Source organism: Chelonia mydas, chromosome 12 (assembly GCF_015237465.2).
Source record: "Chelonia mydas isolate rCheMyd1 chromosome 12, rCheMyd1.pri.v2, whole genome shotgun sequence".
NCBI lineage: Eukaryota > Metazoa > Chordata > Testudines > Cheloniidae > Chelonia > Chelonia mydas.
The window spans coordinates 22,703,238-22,716,718 of record NC_051252.2 but is presented as its reverse complement, the minus strand read 5'-3'; the positions used below and the strand labels follow the sequence as shown (position 1 = coordinate 22,716,718).

Genomic DNA, 13,481 nt, shown 5'->3' with positions numbered 1-13,481 from the left:
CTTCAAAACCCATAGCTGGGTTTTCCTGTGGTTACAAGTTCATAACTGTTTCAGATTCAGAACAAGAACAATCATGAATAGGTCAGTCTTTCATTTATACAGCTTGGGCCTTTGATCATGGCCTCATGTAATAGGTGAGCAGCAGACAATGGCTCAGAGGCATAGTTTCAAAAGACTGGGTCTCTGCATAACTGTGGTGAGGGTGGGGAATTTGCATTCACCTCCCCCTAGATATTCCCCAGCAAAACCACTTACCGTGTTTTCTTCCAAGAGTCCATTCTTGTCTGGCACATTGTTCAATATAGTCCTCTGATCCCCCAGGTCACATATCTATCACATCTCCTTTGAGAGGCTACATACAATCCCAGCCTGCAATAATACATAAACCATCCATTTAATATAATGGACCCCAAAGATACTTAAATTTAATTCATTAAGGTCTTTCAGGGATATTCAGGAAATTGCCGTATCTGTCACATTCACTCTTTTTTTCTGCATTGTTATTGCATTTTCCGACTTCATTCATACTTTGTTTTCAACATTCTAGAAAGTAAAACCTACTTTTAAGGAGGTGTTTTCACATGAAAATGACATTGTAATGTAATAATTGCACTCTAATAACCCTAAAGTAATCTGGATTCGCTCATTATCTTCAGTAAGCTTTTTGAACAGAAGGATGCAAATACCAGTCTAAAATTAATGCAAGGTTCATTTCTGTGTCTTCTTTTAATTATTTAACTTACTAATGCTTGAGTGGTACATTACTTCTAAATCAATCATCATCATAGGCAGCAGCTGCAAACTCAGGCAAAGCTGGTCTTGGAAGAAAATGGAGTGTTGATGGAGCAACTTGAAATTCAGCAGGCTAAAGCAAAGGAAAGTTACAACCAACATCTTCAGGAAGGTAAGATACTTCAATTGCTACTTACTTGGACTGTACAATTTGAAGTACTGGGGATGGGCCGGCATAGGCCTTCCCAAAACTAAAGGCCCTCCCCCTCAATTAATGAGCAAGAACCACTGGACTCAGGCATCAGTTGAATACCGAAGACAGCAAATGAGTCAACAGGAGTAGGGTGAGATCTGAGGTAAAGAATCAGGGATCCAGAGGAGGATACTGAGCAGAGAACCCTGGACAGTGCCCACTGGTCCTCAAAGGCATCTAGGGAGTCAGTAGACACTGCCCAGAGGAACTCTTCCTGGAGGTGTGAGCGGACAAGGGAATGGAAATAGACCCCATAGTTGCAGAACATGCCCCTGTCCAACTTCCTCATTCTGGGGTAATGGGTGGCTGTCTTGGCCAGCGCTGGAAGAAGGTTAACGAGGAGGTCTTGCAACTTTGTGAGGCCATGAATGGGGTGTGAGTGGGTTATTTGGATTGTAGCAGAGATAGTACTGCAGCATTATTTTAATACATGCCTAAAAGCACCGTTAAGTCAAAATAATATAGTTGCAATCAATATCAAAGTTATTTCCCTTGCAGACATTGTGTAATACATATCATCTTGAACCAAAACCTATCAATCAGAAGTCACTTTCTCTACTGGAAATAGCGACCAGAAGTGTAAAATAATGTTAAACCTCCAAAGTATGTTTTGTTAGTAATTTTAGAATGCTTTTAGCTTTATGTAGTATTAAATACGTTAAACCGTATGATCTTATTTAAATATTGTATAAGATAAATCATTTGAAGTCAGTGTCATTTTATTTTCTGTTTTGTAGGTAATGTTCATACAATAGTTAATTATCTCAAAAATAATATTCATGCTACTAATTTTTATAACCTACCTTGCTTAAAATTTCATGACAAAAGACATCTTTTACAGTGAGGAATCAAGCCTACAATGTACACAGTTTAATTCAGATTTGTACTCCTTAATTGGTGGTTGATTTCAGAACATTAATTACATACAGGGAAGAAAAAGTGTAGGGGGGGAAGATTCTAGATAAAGAATCATTCTACTACTTGTGCTGTGTTATTATACCAGCAAAATCCTATGAACATTTAGAAACTTTTAACAGGATCTAAAGGGAAAAAAAACCACCTTAATATATGTTGTAGTTTAAAGCCCAAATATAGAAAGCCACACTTCTAAGTAAAATAATTTCGAAAGTATGGAAATTCAGTTTAATGTACCCTGAAAAATCTTAACTGTGTCCCACAAATCCTACATTTTCTTTTGAAGGTATGATTGCAAAAATGTGACAAGTATCCTAGTATAGTAGCTATTTGCCATGTATAACACCACATACCTTGGATGTGTCACTGAGATTCTTTGAACCTAGGAAGAAATCTTGTAGGTGAACACAGATGACCATGTAATTTACCTGAGGATATTAAAGGATATTCGTTTTTGACTATGTACATTTTAAGCCACACCTACCTCTTACATTGTAGGGTATACATTACTGAAGTTAGAGGTCATATAGGTGTTCCTCCCTTGACTTCTCAGAGAGCTATGAGAGAAGTAAAATCCTCAAGTCCCTTGGCTTCTGTGCTTTAGTTGAATTGGCTTTCGGAAATCCACAGTCTTGGGAAGTTTCTGTGTGTACTGGGACCATTGAAGAGGTCTTAACTCATGGGCTGCAGTACAAACTCTATAAAATCTGCACCTGGCATATGAAACTGAATGAAGTCTGCATCAGGGCCCATGCAGAGTTTGGAACTCCACAGGGCTGCTAATATTCATGGCAAGTGTTTTAAATTAAAAAAAAAACAACAACCATTCATTCCGTAACTCAAAGCTACTAAAAAAGGCACCAGTCCTCACCAAGACCAACAGATTCAAACTAATTTGAAGTTTCTAGGCCAAACTGTTCTGTTTGTGACGAGCCAAAATACATCAAGAAAAATCCAAGAAGTGAACAACTTTTTATATATATAGTGACACTTTTTATATATATATAGTGACAAAGTTCCTCCTCTGCCTTGGTGGGTCCTGCGCTTATTGGTGGATTTTCTCGCCTCAGAGGTTCACGGCAGCCCTCAGTTTGGCCATTTTCATTGTTCAAATCTGCCGTTCACTCAGTTAGCCTCATCACTGGCCAGCATGGGGAAAAGAAGAAGAACAATCCCCGCAGTCTCTGCTGATCCACTTAGTGGATCGGGGAACAGGCCAGAGACCTTCCCCTCTGGTAGAACCCACAGTCCAGTTCAACTCCTCTGGTATCAAATAGGGAACTGGGGGGATGGGGGGAATCCAGGCCTGCCCTCTACTCTGGGTTCCAGCCCAAGGCCCTGTGGATTGCAGCTGTCTACAGTGACTCCTGTAACAACTGCGTGACAACTACAACTCCCTGAGCTACTTCCCCATGGCCTCCTCCCAACACCTTCTTTATTCTCACCACAGGACCTTCCTCCTGATGTCTGATAATACTTGTACTTCTCAGTCTTCCAGTAGTACGCCTTCTCACTCTCAGCTTCTTGTGCCTCTGCTCCCAGCTCCTCGCACACGCACCACAAACTGAAGTGAGTGCCTTTTTAAACCCAGGTGCCCTGATTAGCCTGTCTTAATTTATTCTAGCAGCTTCTTGATAGCTGTAGGTGTTCTAATCAGCCTATCTGCCTTAATTGTGCCCAGAAAGTTCCTGATTGTTCTGGAACCTTCCCTATTACCTTACCCAGAGAAAAGAGACCTACTTAACCTGGGGCTAATATATCTGCCTTCTGTCACTCTCCTGTAGCCGTCTGGCATGGAGGGAGAAGGAGGGAGAGGGCTGCTGCTGCTGGTACTGCTATTGTTAGGCCCTGGGCTCTCCCTGCTGCTGTTGCTGCTCCAGCTGCTCCCCTGGCTGGGCCATACACCACCCCCTCCTTCTCTGCTACCTGGTTGCTGGCCAGCTGCTGGAACCCCCCACCCTCGGGTGCTGCTGCCGCTCCAACTACAGCCCCTAGGGGGGGCCTGTTGGCCTGCTCCCCAGAAGTGGGGAGTTCGGGACCCCAGCCCCAGTCGTTGCTACTGTGGACAACACCAACACCACCACCACCTGAGAGGGGTCCTTTCTGCCTGCCTGGACCACCACCTAGAGTTCCTGGAGCTGCTGCTGCAGAGTTTACTGCCTGGAGCTGCCGAAGCCCCGAGGAGGAGAAGAAGAGGGCCATCTACTAGTGGGGGAGCATCTAGAGACTTTGCAGACCACCGTGGATGGGGTCTTAAGACTGAGTAACTTTTGAACCGTGCTCTTGTGGTGGGGGTCGTGACTGTGTTTGTAGGGACACGGGGTGTGGCGTGGAGCTGCCCCCCGATCCATCTGTGTCCCCCACAACCCCCACCACTACCCCCTCCACCACCCCCACTGGCTGTTTACCATCTGCCTCAGCTCCTGCCTCTGGATTGAGCTGATTGCTTGGCTTGCCACGCCCTGATTCCACCATTTGGGCCAGAAGCAGCAGCCAGCCTAAAAAGACTTTGTGCAAGCGCACATGGGCGCACGTGCCCTCCTCCCGCCCTGGACTGCCCACCCCACAGCTTTCCCTTTGCTATCTGCCCCATTTGCCATTTGCAGCCTTTTGCCCCAGCCCCCCCTACTAGCTTCAGTTTGTTTGCCTGCCCTGCCTGTTTCCCTCTGCAGCCTTTGTTTGTTTGCCCCACCCCAGCCTCTGAAGCTAACCCTTTGGTTTCCCTCCCCTAACTCCAGCCTGCTTAGCCCCTTGCTCAGTGTGCCCATGCCCCCTCCCATGCGCTTGTGCCACTCCCCATTTTAGTTTAAACCCTCTTCACTGCACCCCCAATGTTGTTGTATCCCCCCACCCCTAGTGCAGCTGGAGGAGCCGGAATTCCACCCCGTCTTGGCGACTGACCCCCTAACCCCTGCTTTGTCCCCCCCATCCAGCCCACCCCTTTTGGCGCCCTCCTCCCCTGCCTGCAGCCTAGCGGGGAGGAGTAGTCGACCTGCTTCCCCTTTCTCCTCCTCCTTCTGGTGTCTCCCCTTCCCTCCCCGCTCATGATGGTGGAGAACGAGACGGGTGGGACCCCTCCAGCAGCCCCAGCTGCCCCTCCCCCGCCTGCCCCTCCATCAACCCCCCAAGCCTCTACTGAACCACCTGCCACCACCCCTCCTGGGGCGCCAGCAGCAGTGGGCACCAGGGTGACCTCTGCTGCTGCCACGACCCTCACCCCTCAGATTCTGGGGGAGCACCCCCAGCTAGCGGAAAGGGCCAGGATAAGAAGAAGGGGAAGAGCCCTGCTAAAAAGACCAGGCCCTCCATGGCAGGGGCTGCCCCCACTGCCGTGGCCCTAGCACCGGCCGCGGCGTCTCTCCCCGCTGTTCCCTCCACCAGCCCCCAGGGCATACGCCCAGGTGGCGGCAGCCCCCCCACCTGCCACTATGTTATCTCTCCCGCCTACCACCTCCGCTACCATCTATAGCAGCCGGGGCCCCTTTCCCACCATAACCAGGAAGTACGGCGTCCGTTGCCTCCTGGTGCCTGCCTTGCCCCATGTGGAGACCTACATGCGGGCGTTGGCAAGGGTGGTGGGGCCCACGGCCATTGTGGCGGCCTCCAAAATGTATGGCAAGGTCATCATCTTAGCATCGGAGGCCGCCGCCCAGGAGGCGGTGGAGAAGGGCCTGGCAGTGGGGGGGTGTTCGTCCCCCTGGAGCCGCTAGAGGACCTGGGCGTCCGCCTGGTCCTGTCCTCTGTCCCTCCCCTTTCTTCCCAATGCCGCCCTGTTACCCGCCCTCTCCACCCTGGGGAAACCCATCTCTGTCATCAGCCCCCTCCCATTGGGCTGCAAAGACCCCGCCCTTCGTCACGTCCTCTCGTTCCGCTGGCAAGTGCAGCTTCAACTGCTGCCGGCGGCGTGTGACGGAGAGGCGCTCAAGGGGTCCTTCCTGGTCCCCTACCAGGGGGCCCATTACCGGGTGCACTACTCCACGGGGGAGGCCCGGTGCTACCTCTGCTGGCCGATGGGGCACTTCCGGATGGACTGCCCCTTGGCCCGGCAAGGAGGGGCATCCGGGACCCCCGAGCCCCAGCAGGGCGCTGGCCCCGTCATTGCCGGCACCCCTGGCTGCCTGGCGCCCGAAGCCACCCCTCCTCCTTCCCAGTCCACCACTGCTCCCGCTCAGGCCCAAGGGGCACCTCCCCCACTATGCCCAGATGAGCGGGAGAGCCCCACCCCCGCTGCATGCAATTTGGCAGGGCCTGTGGAGGAAGGTGCGGCAGGGACACCGTCGGGCATGGGAGAGAGCCCGACCCAAGGGGAATCTTCCCTCCCTCGTGCTGCCCCACCGTTACACACACCCCCCCCCCCCGAGTCCCTGAGCCATCGCCTCTACCCCCTGACATGATCCCTGCTAGCCAGCCCCCGGATGATGCCATGGAGGGCTGGGCCCTAGTACAGGGGAAGCGGGGCAAGCGGAAGGCTTGAGCTCCGCTCCTCCCATCTGATGCGGAGGCCCCCCGGAAGACCAGGAAGGGGGGCACCGATGCCGAGCCTTCCACTTTGCCCACGGGTGTATTCCATCCACGGTGCTGGCTAGGGAAGACGTGGCAGCTCTGGAAGGCAGTATCTCCCCTCCGCGGGAGTCCCTCCCTCCGAGGGAGCCCCTCCTGCCCTGGTACCATCTGAAGCCTCTGTGAGCCCCGAGGCAACCGTCGCGTCAGGTGCCGGCAGGGAGAACCCCGGGGTGGCGGAAAGCGATCTCCCATCCATATACGAGGAGATTGAGGCCCTAGGTCTGACCCCGGTCACCCAGGGGGAGGACGACCCTATGCCAGCAGGCCTCGATCTGGGTGACTTCACTCCAGCCCCTCTTTCCCCATGCTCCCTCCCCTTAACCGTTGCTTCTGCTCCCACCACCAAGGAGCCCCTGGACTCCTCCATCAACCCGGCCGCAGATGGCACCCCGCTGACGGCCACGGAGCCTGTTGAGGCGACGGCCAGTGCTACGCAGCTGGGACCGGAGCCATTGGGGCACCCCTCGTTGGTGTGGAGCAATCGACCTCCTTCCCAGGTGGGGGCCCTACAGAAGATAGTCCACCTCCTGATGCCGTGGCTGCCAAACCCACCATAGAGCCTGCGCCCGGCATCGCTGAGAGCCCCTCCCCACCCTCTTAACCCTTGAGCCTGATCGGGAGATGTCACCATCCAGCTGCTTGGCTTCTGAAGGCCAGAATCTTGCCTCTGCCCCTAACCCTGTCCCTATCCCGTCCACCTCCCGCAATGTTATTGCCGCCCCTGGGGCTGTCTCCTTCCCTTTTCCAGTAGATGACCCCCAGGGAGCAGCCTTTGTGTTTCCCTGTCCCGACCCACTAGGGGCTGCTATCCTCCCTTCGCCACCCCCTATTGCACCAGGGTTCGAGGCGGGCCTAGTGGCGCCAGTCCATCAGGCACCCCGTTGGGGGTCTACACCCTGTCTGCCTGTCTCGGTGGGCCACAGGGCTGTACCAAGGGCCCCGTCAGGGAATAACCAGGAGACTGTAACCCCACCCCTCCATGCACTGCGAGAGGAGTTGCAGGAGTTTTTAAAAGACGTCAGTGGCTCCCGCAACAAGGTACAGCTTGCTCTCCAGCGATGGGGGGACTTTCATCAAATCCTCCGGGCCGCGAGGGCCCTCCTGGGGGAGTGTAAAAAGACCGGGAAGCAGGCTGCCACGGCCTACCAGCAGGTCCGCCTCTTCCGTGACTCCTTACTCACTTATGGGGTAGGTCACGGACTGTTGCACGGCCCGTTGGGAGCTGCAAGCATCCCTGCCGGTAAGGATCCCCCCCAGCCCTCCTCTTGGCACCTCTCACTATCGCAACATTGAACACTCGGGGCTGTAGGATGGATCTCCGCAGGTCCCAGGTGCTCTCCTTCCTTCGAGAGGGGGGGTACTCTGTGGTTTTCCGGCAGGAGACCCATATGGATCCGACCCCCGAAGACAGCTGGCGGCTGGATTGGGGGGACAGGGTCTACTTTAGCCATCTCACAGTTCATACGTCTGGAGTGGCGACCCTGTTCTCCCCCAACCTACGGCTCGAGGTGCTGGGGGTTGCCGAGGGTGTGCCAGAGCGCCTGCTGCACCTCTGGGTCCGTATGGAGGGGCTCGTGGTCAACCTCATTAATGTCTATGCCCCATCGGGCCCGGAGCGGCTGCAATTTTATCAGCAGGCATCTGCCTTCCTCGGCACCTTGGATCCTCATGAGTGCCTGGTCCTACGTGGGGACTTCAACAACACCCTTGAGGAGGGGGACCGAGCAGTGCCCGGCCGCAGCGGATGTCTCCAGGAGATAGTCGAACACCACTCCCTAGTGGACGTCTGGCGCAACCACCACCCGGGTGACATTTCCACGTTCACCTTTGTCCGGGTGGAGGCCCATCGGTTGCACCACTCCCGGTTGGACCGCATTTATTTATCACGTTTCCACCTTTCATGAGCCCACTCCTCCAGCATCCGGCCGGCCCCATTTTCTGTCCATTATTTAGCCACCGTGACGGCCTCCCTCTGCGCGGAGAGGCCGGGGCCGGCCTATTGGCATTTCAACAACAGCTTGTTAGAGGATGTGGGCTTCGTGACGTCCTTCCGGGAGTTCTGGCTGGCCTGGCGAGGGCAGCGGCGTGCCTTTCCCTCGGCGCGGCGCTGGTGGGACCTGGGGAAGGTGCGCGCCCAGCTCTTCTGCCGTGACTACACCCGGGGCGCCAGCCGACAGAGGGATGCGGCGATAGAGCAGTTGGAACAGGAGGTCTTAGAGCTGGAGAGGCGTCTGGCCACCAGCTCCGAGGATCTGTCCCTCTGCGGAGTGTGCCGGGAGAAGCGGGAGGAGCTCTGGGCCCTCGAGGACCATCTGGCCCAGGGTGCCTTTGTTCGATCCCGCATCCGCCTCCTTCTGGAGTTGGATCGCGGCTCCCGCTTTTTCTACACCCTGTAGAAAAGGAGGGGGGCCAGGAAACACGTCACCTGCCTTCTGGCAGAAGATGGCACCCCCCTCACGGATCCGGTGGAGATGTGCGGGAGGGCGAGAGCCTTCTACGCAAGCCTTTTCTCCCCGGATCCGACCGATCCTAACTCTTGCAGAGTGCTCTGGGAGGAGCTCCCTATGGTCAGCGCGGGCGGCCGAGACCGGCTCGAGCTGCCTCTCACTCTGGCAGAGTTCTCAGAAGCCCCCCCCCGTTGCATGCCCACCAATAAATCTCCGGGTATGGACGGAATGACCGTGGAGTTTTACCGCGTGTTCTGGGACGTCCTCGGCCCAGACCTAGTCACCGTCTGGGCCGAGTCTTTGCAGAGCGGGGTCCTCCCTCTTTCGTGCAGGCGAGCTGTGCTCGCCTTATTGCGGAAGAAGGGGGACCTCCGCGATTTATGAAATTGGCGTCCCGTCTCACTCCTCAGCATGGACTACAAAATCGTGGCAAAAGCAATCTCGCTGCGACTAAGGTCCGTGCTGGCGGACGTGGTCCACCCAGACCAGACCTACACAGTCCCGGGTCGCAGCATCTTTGATAACCTATATCTAGTCGGGGACCTTTTGGAATTCGGGTGTAGGGATGGTCTGTCGTTCGCTCTCCTGTCCTTGGATTAGGAGAAGGCGTTCAACAGGGTGGATCACGGGTATCTCCTGAGCAGTCTGCAAGCGTTTGGCTTTGGACCCCAGTTTGTGGGTTTTCTCCGGGCGGTGTACGCCTCTGCAGAGTGTCTGGTCAGGCTCAACTGGACCCTGACCGAACCGGTCAGCTTCGGGCGAGGAGTACGGCAGGGGTGCCCCCTCTCGGGCCAGCTGTACGCTCTGGCGATCAAGCCCTTCCTCTGTCTCCTCCGAAGGAGGTTGACAGGGTTGGTGCTGCAGGAGCCGGAGCTGCGGCTGGTCCTGTCTGCATACGCTGATGACGTGCTCCTCGTGGTCCAGGACCCGGGCGACTTGGCGTGGGTGGAGGCTTGCCAGGCCATCTATTCGGCAGCCTCCTCCGCCCGGGTCAACTGGGTCAAGAGCTCTGGCCTGGTGGTCGGGGATGGCTGGCAGGAGAGCTCCCTCCCACCCACGCTTCAGGCCATCCGGTGGAGCGCAGGTCCGCTGCTCTATCTCGGCGTTTACCTTTCTGCCACGCATCCCTCTCCGCCGGAGAACTGGCACAATTTAGAGGGCGGGGTGATAGAGTGGCTCTGGAAATGGACAGGACTACTCCGGTGCCTCTCCCTTTGAGGGAGAGCGCTGGTGCTTAATCAACTAGTCCTGTCCATGCTCTGGTACTGGCTCAACACTCTGGTCCCAGCCCCGGGTTTCCTAGCCACCCTCCGGACATGGATTCTGGAGTTCTTTTGGTCAGGACTGCACTGGGTCCCTGCATGGGTTCTTCATCTACCCCTGGAGGAGGGAGAGCAGGGCCTGAAATGTCTGCACACTCAGGTCCATGTCTTCCGCCTCCAGGCCCTGCAGAGGCTCCTTTATGATGCAGGTAATCCGGCTTGGAGCATACTGGCGCATGCCTTCCTGCGCCGTTTCCGAGGGCTCCGATATGACCGGCAGCTCCTTTATCTCCATCCGAGAGGTCTTCCGCGAGACCTCTCTGGACTGCCGGTCTTCTACCAGGACCTCCTCCGGACCTGAAAACTGTTTTCAACGACCAGGTCCGTGGCGGCCACCGAGGAGGCAGATCTCCTCGCGGAGCCCCTGCTACACAACCCCCAGCTTTGCGTGCAGGTGGCGGAGTCCCCCTCAGTGCGCCAGAGGTTGGTCCTGGCCGAAGTCACAAGAGTCGGAGACCTCCTGGACTACGACCAGGGAGACAGGCTGGATCCCCTGACGCTCGCTCAGTGCATGGGGCTCTTCAGATCTTGTACTCCCCGGCGCGTACTTCAGGAGGTGAAGGCCGCTTTGCCACCCGCTGCTCGAGTTTACCTCGACAGGGTCTTGCACGAGGACGCACCCCGCTCACCCTCTACCCCAGGCCAGCCGGACCTTTTAATTGGGCCCCTGCCCCATGGACCCAACCGACACCCTCACCCCTTCACTGTGAGCCGGCTGCACGAGCTGCAGCCGGTCTGTTTCCAAACTGCGCCAAGGAAACATCTATACACGCTTGTGCTCCACACCCTACACTCCCTCACCCTGGTGTCCCGTCCCGATACAAAATGGCGGGACCTCCTGCCACCTTTGGAGGGTGTGGAGCCCCGGTGGGCCAGCCTATATTCCACCTTGGTCCCGAGGACCGCTGGGGATATCAGTTGGCGGCTCCTTTACAGAGCCGTGAGCACTGGCGTGTTCTTGGCGCGGTTCACCTCTGTCCCAGACACCTGCCCCTTTTGCGGCGTGAGGGAAACCTTGGCACACATATCTGGAGTGTGCCAGGCTGCAGCCCCTATTCCGGCTCCTCACAAATATTTTATTATGTTTTTGGTTGCACTTCTCCCCTCACCTTCTTATTTATGCACTCCCTATCTGTGGCCCCACAGAGTCACGGGACCTCCTGGTCAACCTCCTCTTGGCCCTAGCTAAAATGGGCATCTATAAAAACCAGAGTGAGGAGGTTGGCCGATGGAGTCTCCTGTGACTGTGGGGCCTATTTCCGATCCTTGGTCCGTTCACGAATCCGGGCAGAGTTCCTCTGGGCGGCGTCCACTGACTCCCTTGACGCCTTCGAGGAGCAGTGGGCGCTGTCCGGGGTTCTCTGCTCGGTGTCCCCGTCTGGTTCCCTTAGTTTGACCCTTTGACCACACTCCTGTCCCTGTTATTTCATTAGTTGTTCCCCGGATTTATTTGGTGTCCAGGTCCTGTGGATCCCCCTCTTAGGCTGTGGGGGGATCCTTTAGCAGTGGACGGGCTTTGCCCGCCCACTTCCCGGATCCCAATAGGGTCACTCTCCTGTAGCCATCTGGCCCGACCCTGTCACAATACTCACTCACTCTCATCTTCCAAACAGTTCTCCAGTTTGCCCCAAATCTTCCAGGAAACAACCAACCAACTCCTCCTCTGCCCTGGCATAAGAACATACCCATGAAATTTCAGGTGGGTTGGTTGAGGTTTACTTTTGGCCAAGTCAGAAGTTAGTGAAACTCAGGCTTATAACATAAGGATTTTCTCTTTATATTAACTGTGGATAAGACTAGCATCTCGATAAACTGCTTGACAGATGGCAGGAGCCATAGCATAAAAGTGCAATACTTAATTTGACAAGCCAAGTCAAGCTGGCACAGGGCTTAATGCAACTATGAAATAATGTCCTATTGTTTTAATTATAATTTTGACTTGATTAGTGAATTAGTTCTGTTGTGTCAACAGTTTTTTTTCCCCCCCATGAAGTTTCAAAATTGACCAAACAGCTAATGGTTTTGGAAGCTAAGAAACAGAGCCAGGAAGAGGAGATATCAGAGAATCAGAAGCAGCTGAAGTCTTTATGCTCCACATGTGAAGAACTGAAAGCCAATCTTAATGGCAGAGTAACAGCAGAGGAGCATGTTGCTTTGGTAAATGCATTAAGAAGGTATGGGTCTACATATTGTATACAGACAAGTGGTGTGAAAGGCCCCGATCCTGCAAAGTACCCATACAGATCCCTTTGCCGCACCAGGACCCAATCACCAGTGTTCTTTTCCATCACGATCCAGATGTTGTTAAGGTAGCTGGCAGAGTACAAAGAAGGCGGAGCAATACTATTTTAGAAAACTGTTAACTTAATTTTTTAGACGGATAAAAACGGGGGAAATTTTGGTTCCATTGAAATCAATGGGCATTTTGCCATTCAGTTCATAGAGCCAGGATTTCACCCATAGTTTATATGCTGTTTTATCTAGGTATAAATAAAAACAAAAACAAAAAATGCACCTTAGCCAAACAAAAAAAATTTTTCCCCCAAGGGTAAACATTTAAAAATAATATTTTTAGAAAACAAATGTCATTACCTGTAACATTATAGACAATTAAAACTGAATTTAAAAATCCTAATGTATTTTTCACTATTCCCATTGCTTGATTACATTTTAAAAATTCACGTAGGTTCTCATGCCATAGCACAAAGATGCAAAGTTTGCATTGTAAATACTGGAGTCTTTTTGTTATAAGAAAACTGCTTTATTGGAAATAAGATAATTCATATTAACACTTGTATTAACCTTAGAAGCTGTTTTCCTATTTCTGAATTGTTTTCAATTTTTTGTTCCCTTCTTTGGTAGCAAATGTATAAAATATACTCAGATCCTAAACTGAAAACACTATTGTTCTCCATTCTCCACAATTTCAAGTATGAGAGATTAGGACAAACTACTAAGCAATGCCAAGCACTACAGTACAACGGATTGGGAAAAACAAATCTGATATGTCAATTAAATGTCCATCTTCATTTATAAAATCTTGAAAATCTAGCAAGATACCACATAAAGAATAAACAAAAGTTGACAATAAACATGTCATGCCCAACAGTCTATAATATTTCAGGAGCCAACCCTTACTCCAAGGGAAAGATACAGATAAACTGAAAAAGTCCTAGGAGCACATCACTTTGATAAATCCAGTCTGTTCAAACAACATGTCTGAATCAAACAAGCCTCTGGTGAAAAGTA

General features: G+C 53.0%; 1 protein-coding gene across 5 annotated transcripts in view; it reads left to right on the top strand.

The window, feature by feature from the left end:
* CEP89 (centrosomal protein 89) overlaps positions 1 to 13,481 on the top strand; it is a 129,262-nt gene that overhangs the window by 49,147 nt on the left and 66,634 nt on the right. For 4 of the 5 annotated variants that reach the window (XM_027821100.3, XM_027821099.3, XM_037877681.2 and 1 more), the window contains 2 exons: positions 789 to 904; positions 12,205 to 12,406. In XM_027821100.3, coding sequence (XP_027676901.2) covers positions 789 to 904; positions 12,205 to 12,406 — 318 coding nt within the window. The remainder of the gene's footprint in view (positions 1 to 788; positions 905 to 12,204; positions 12,407 to 13,481) is intronic. The other variant, XM_027821097.3, reaches the window with a different exon arrangement.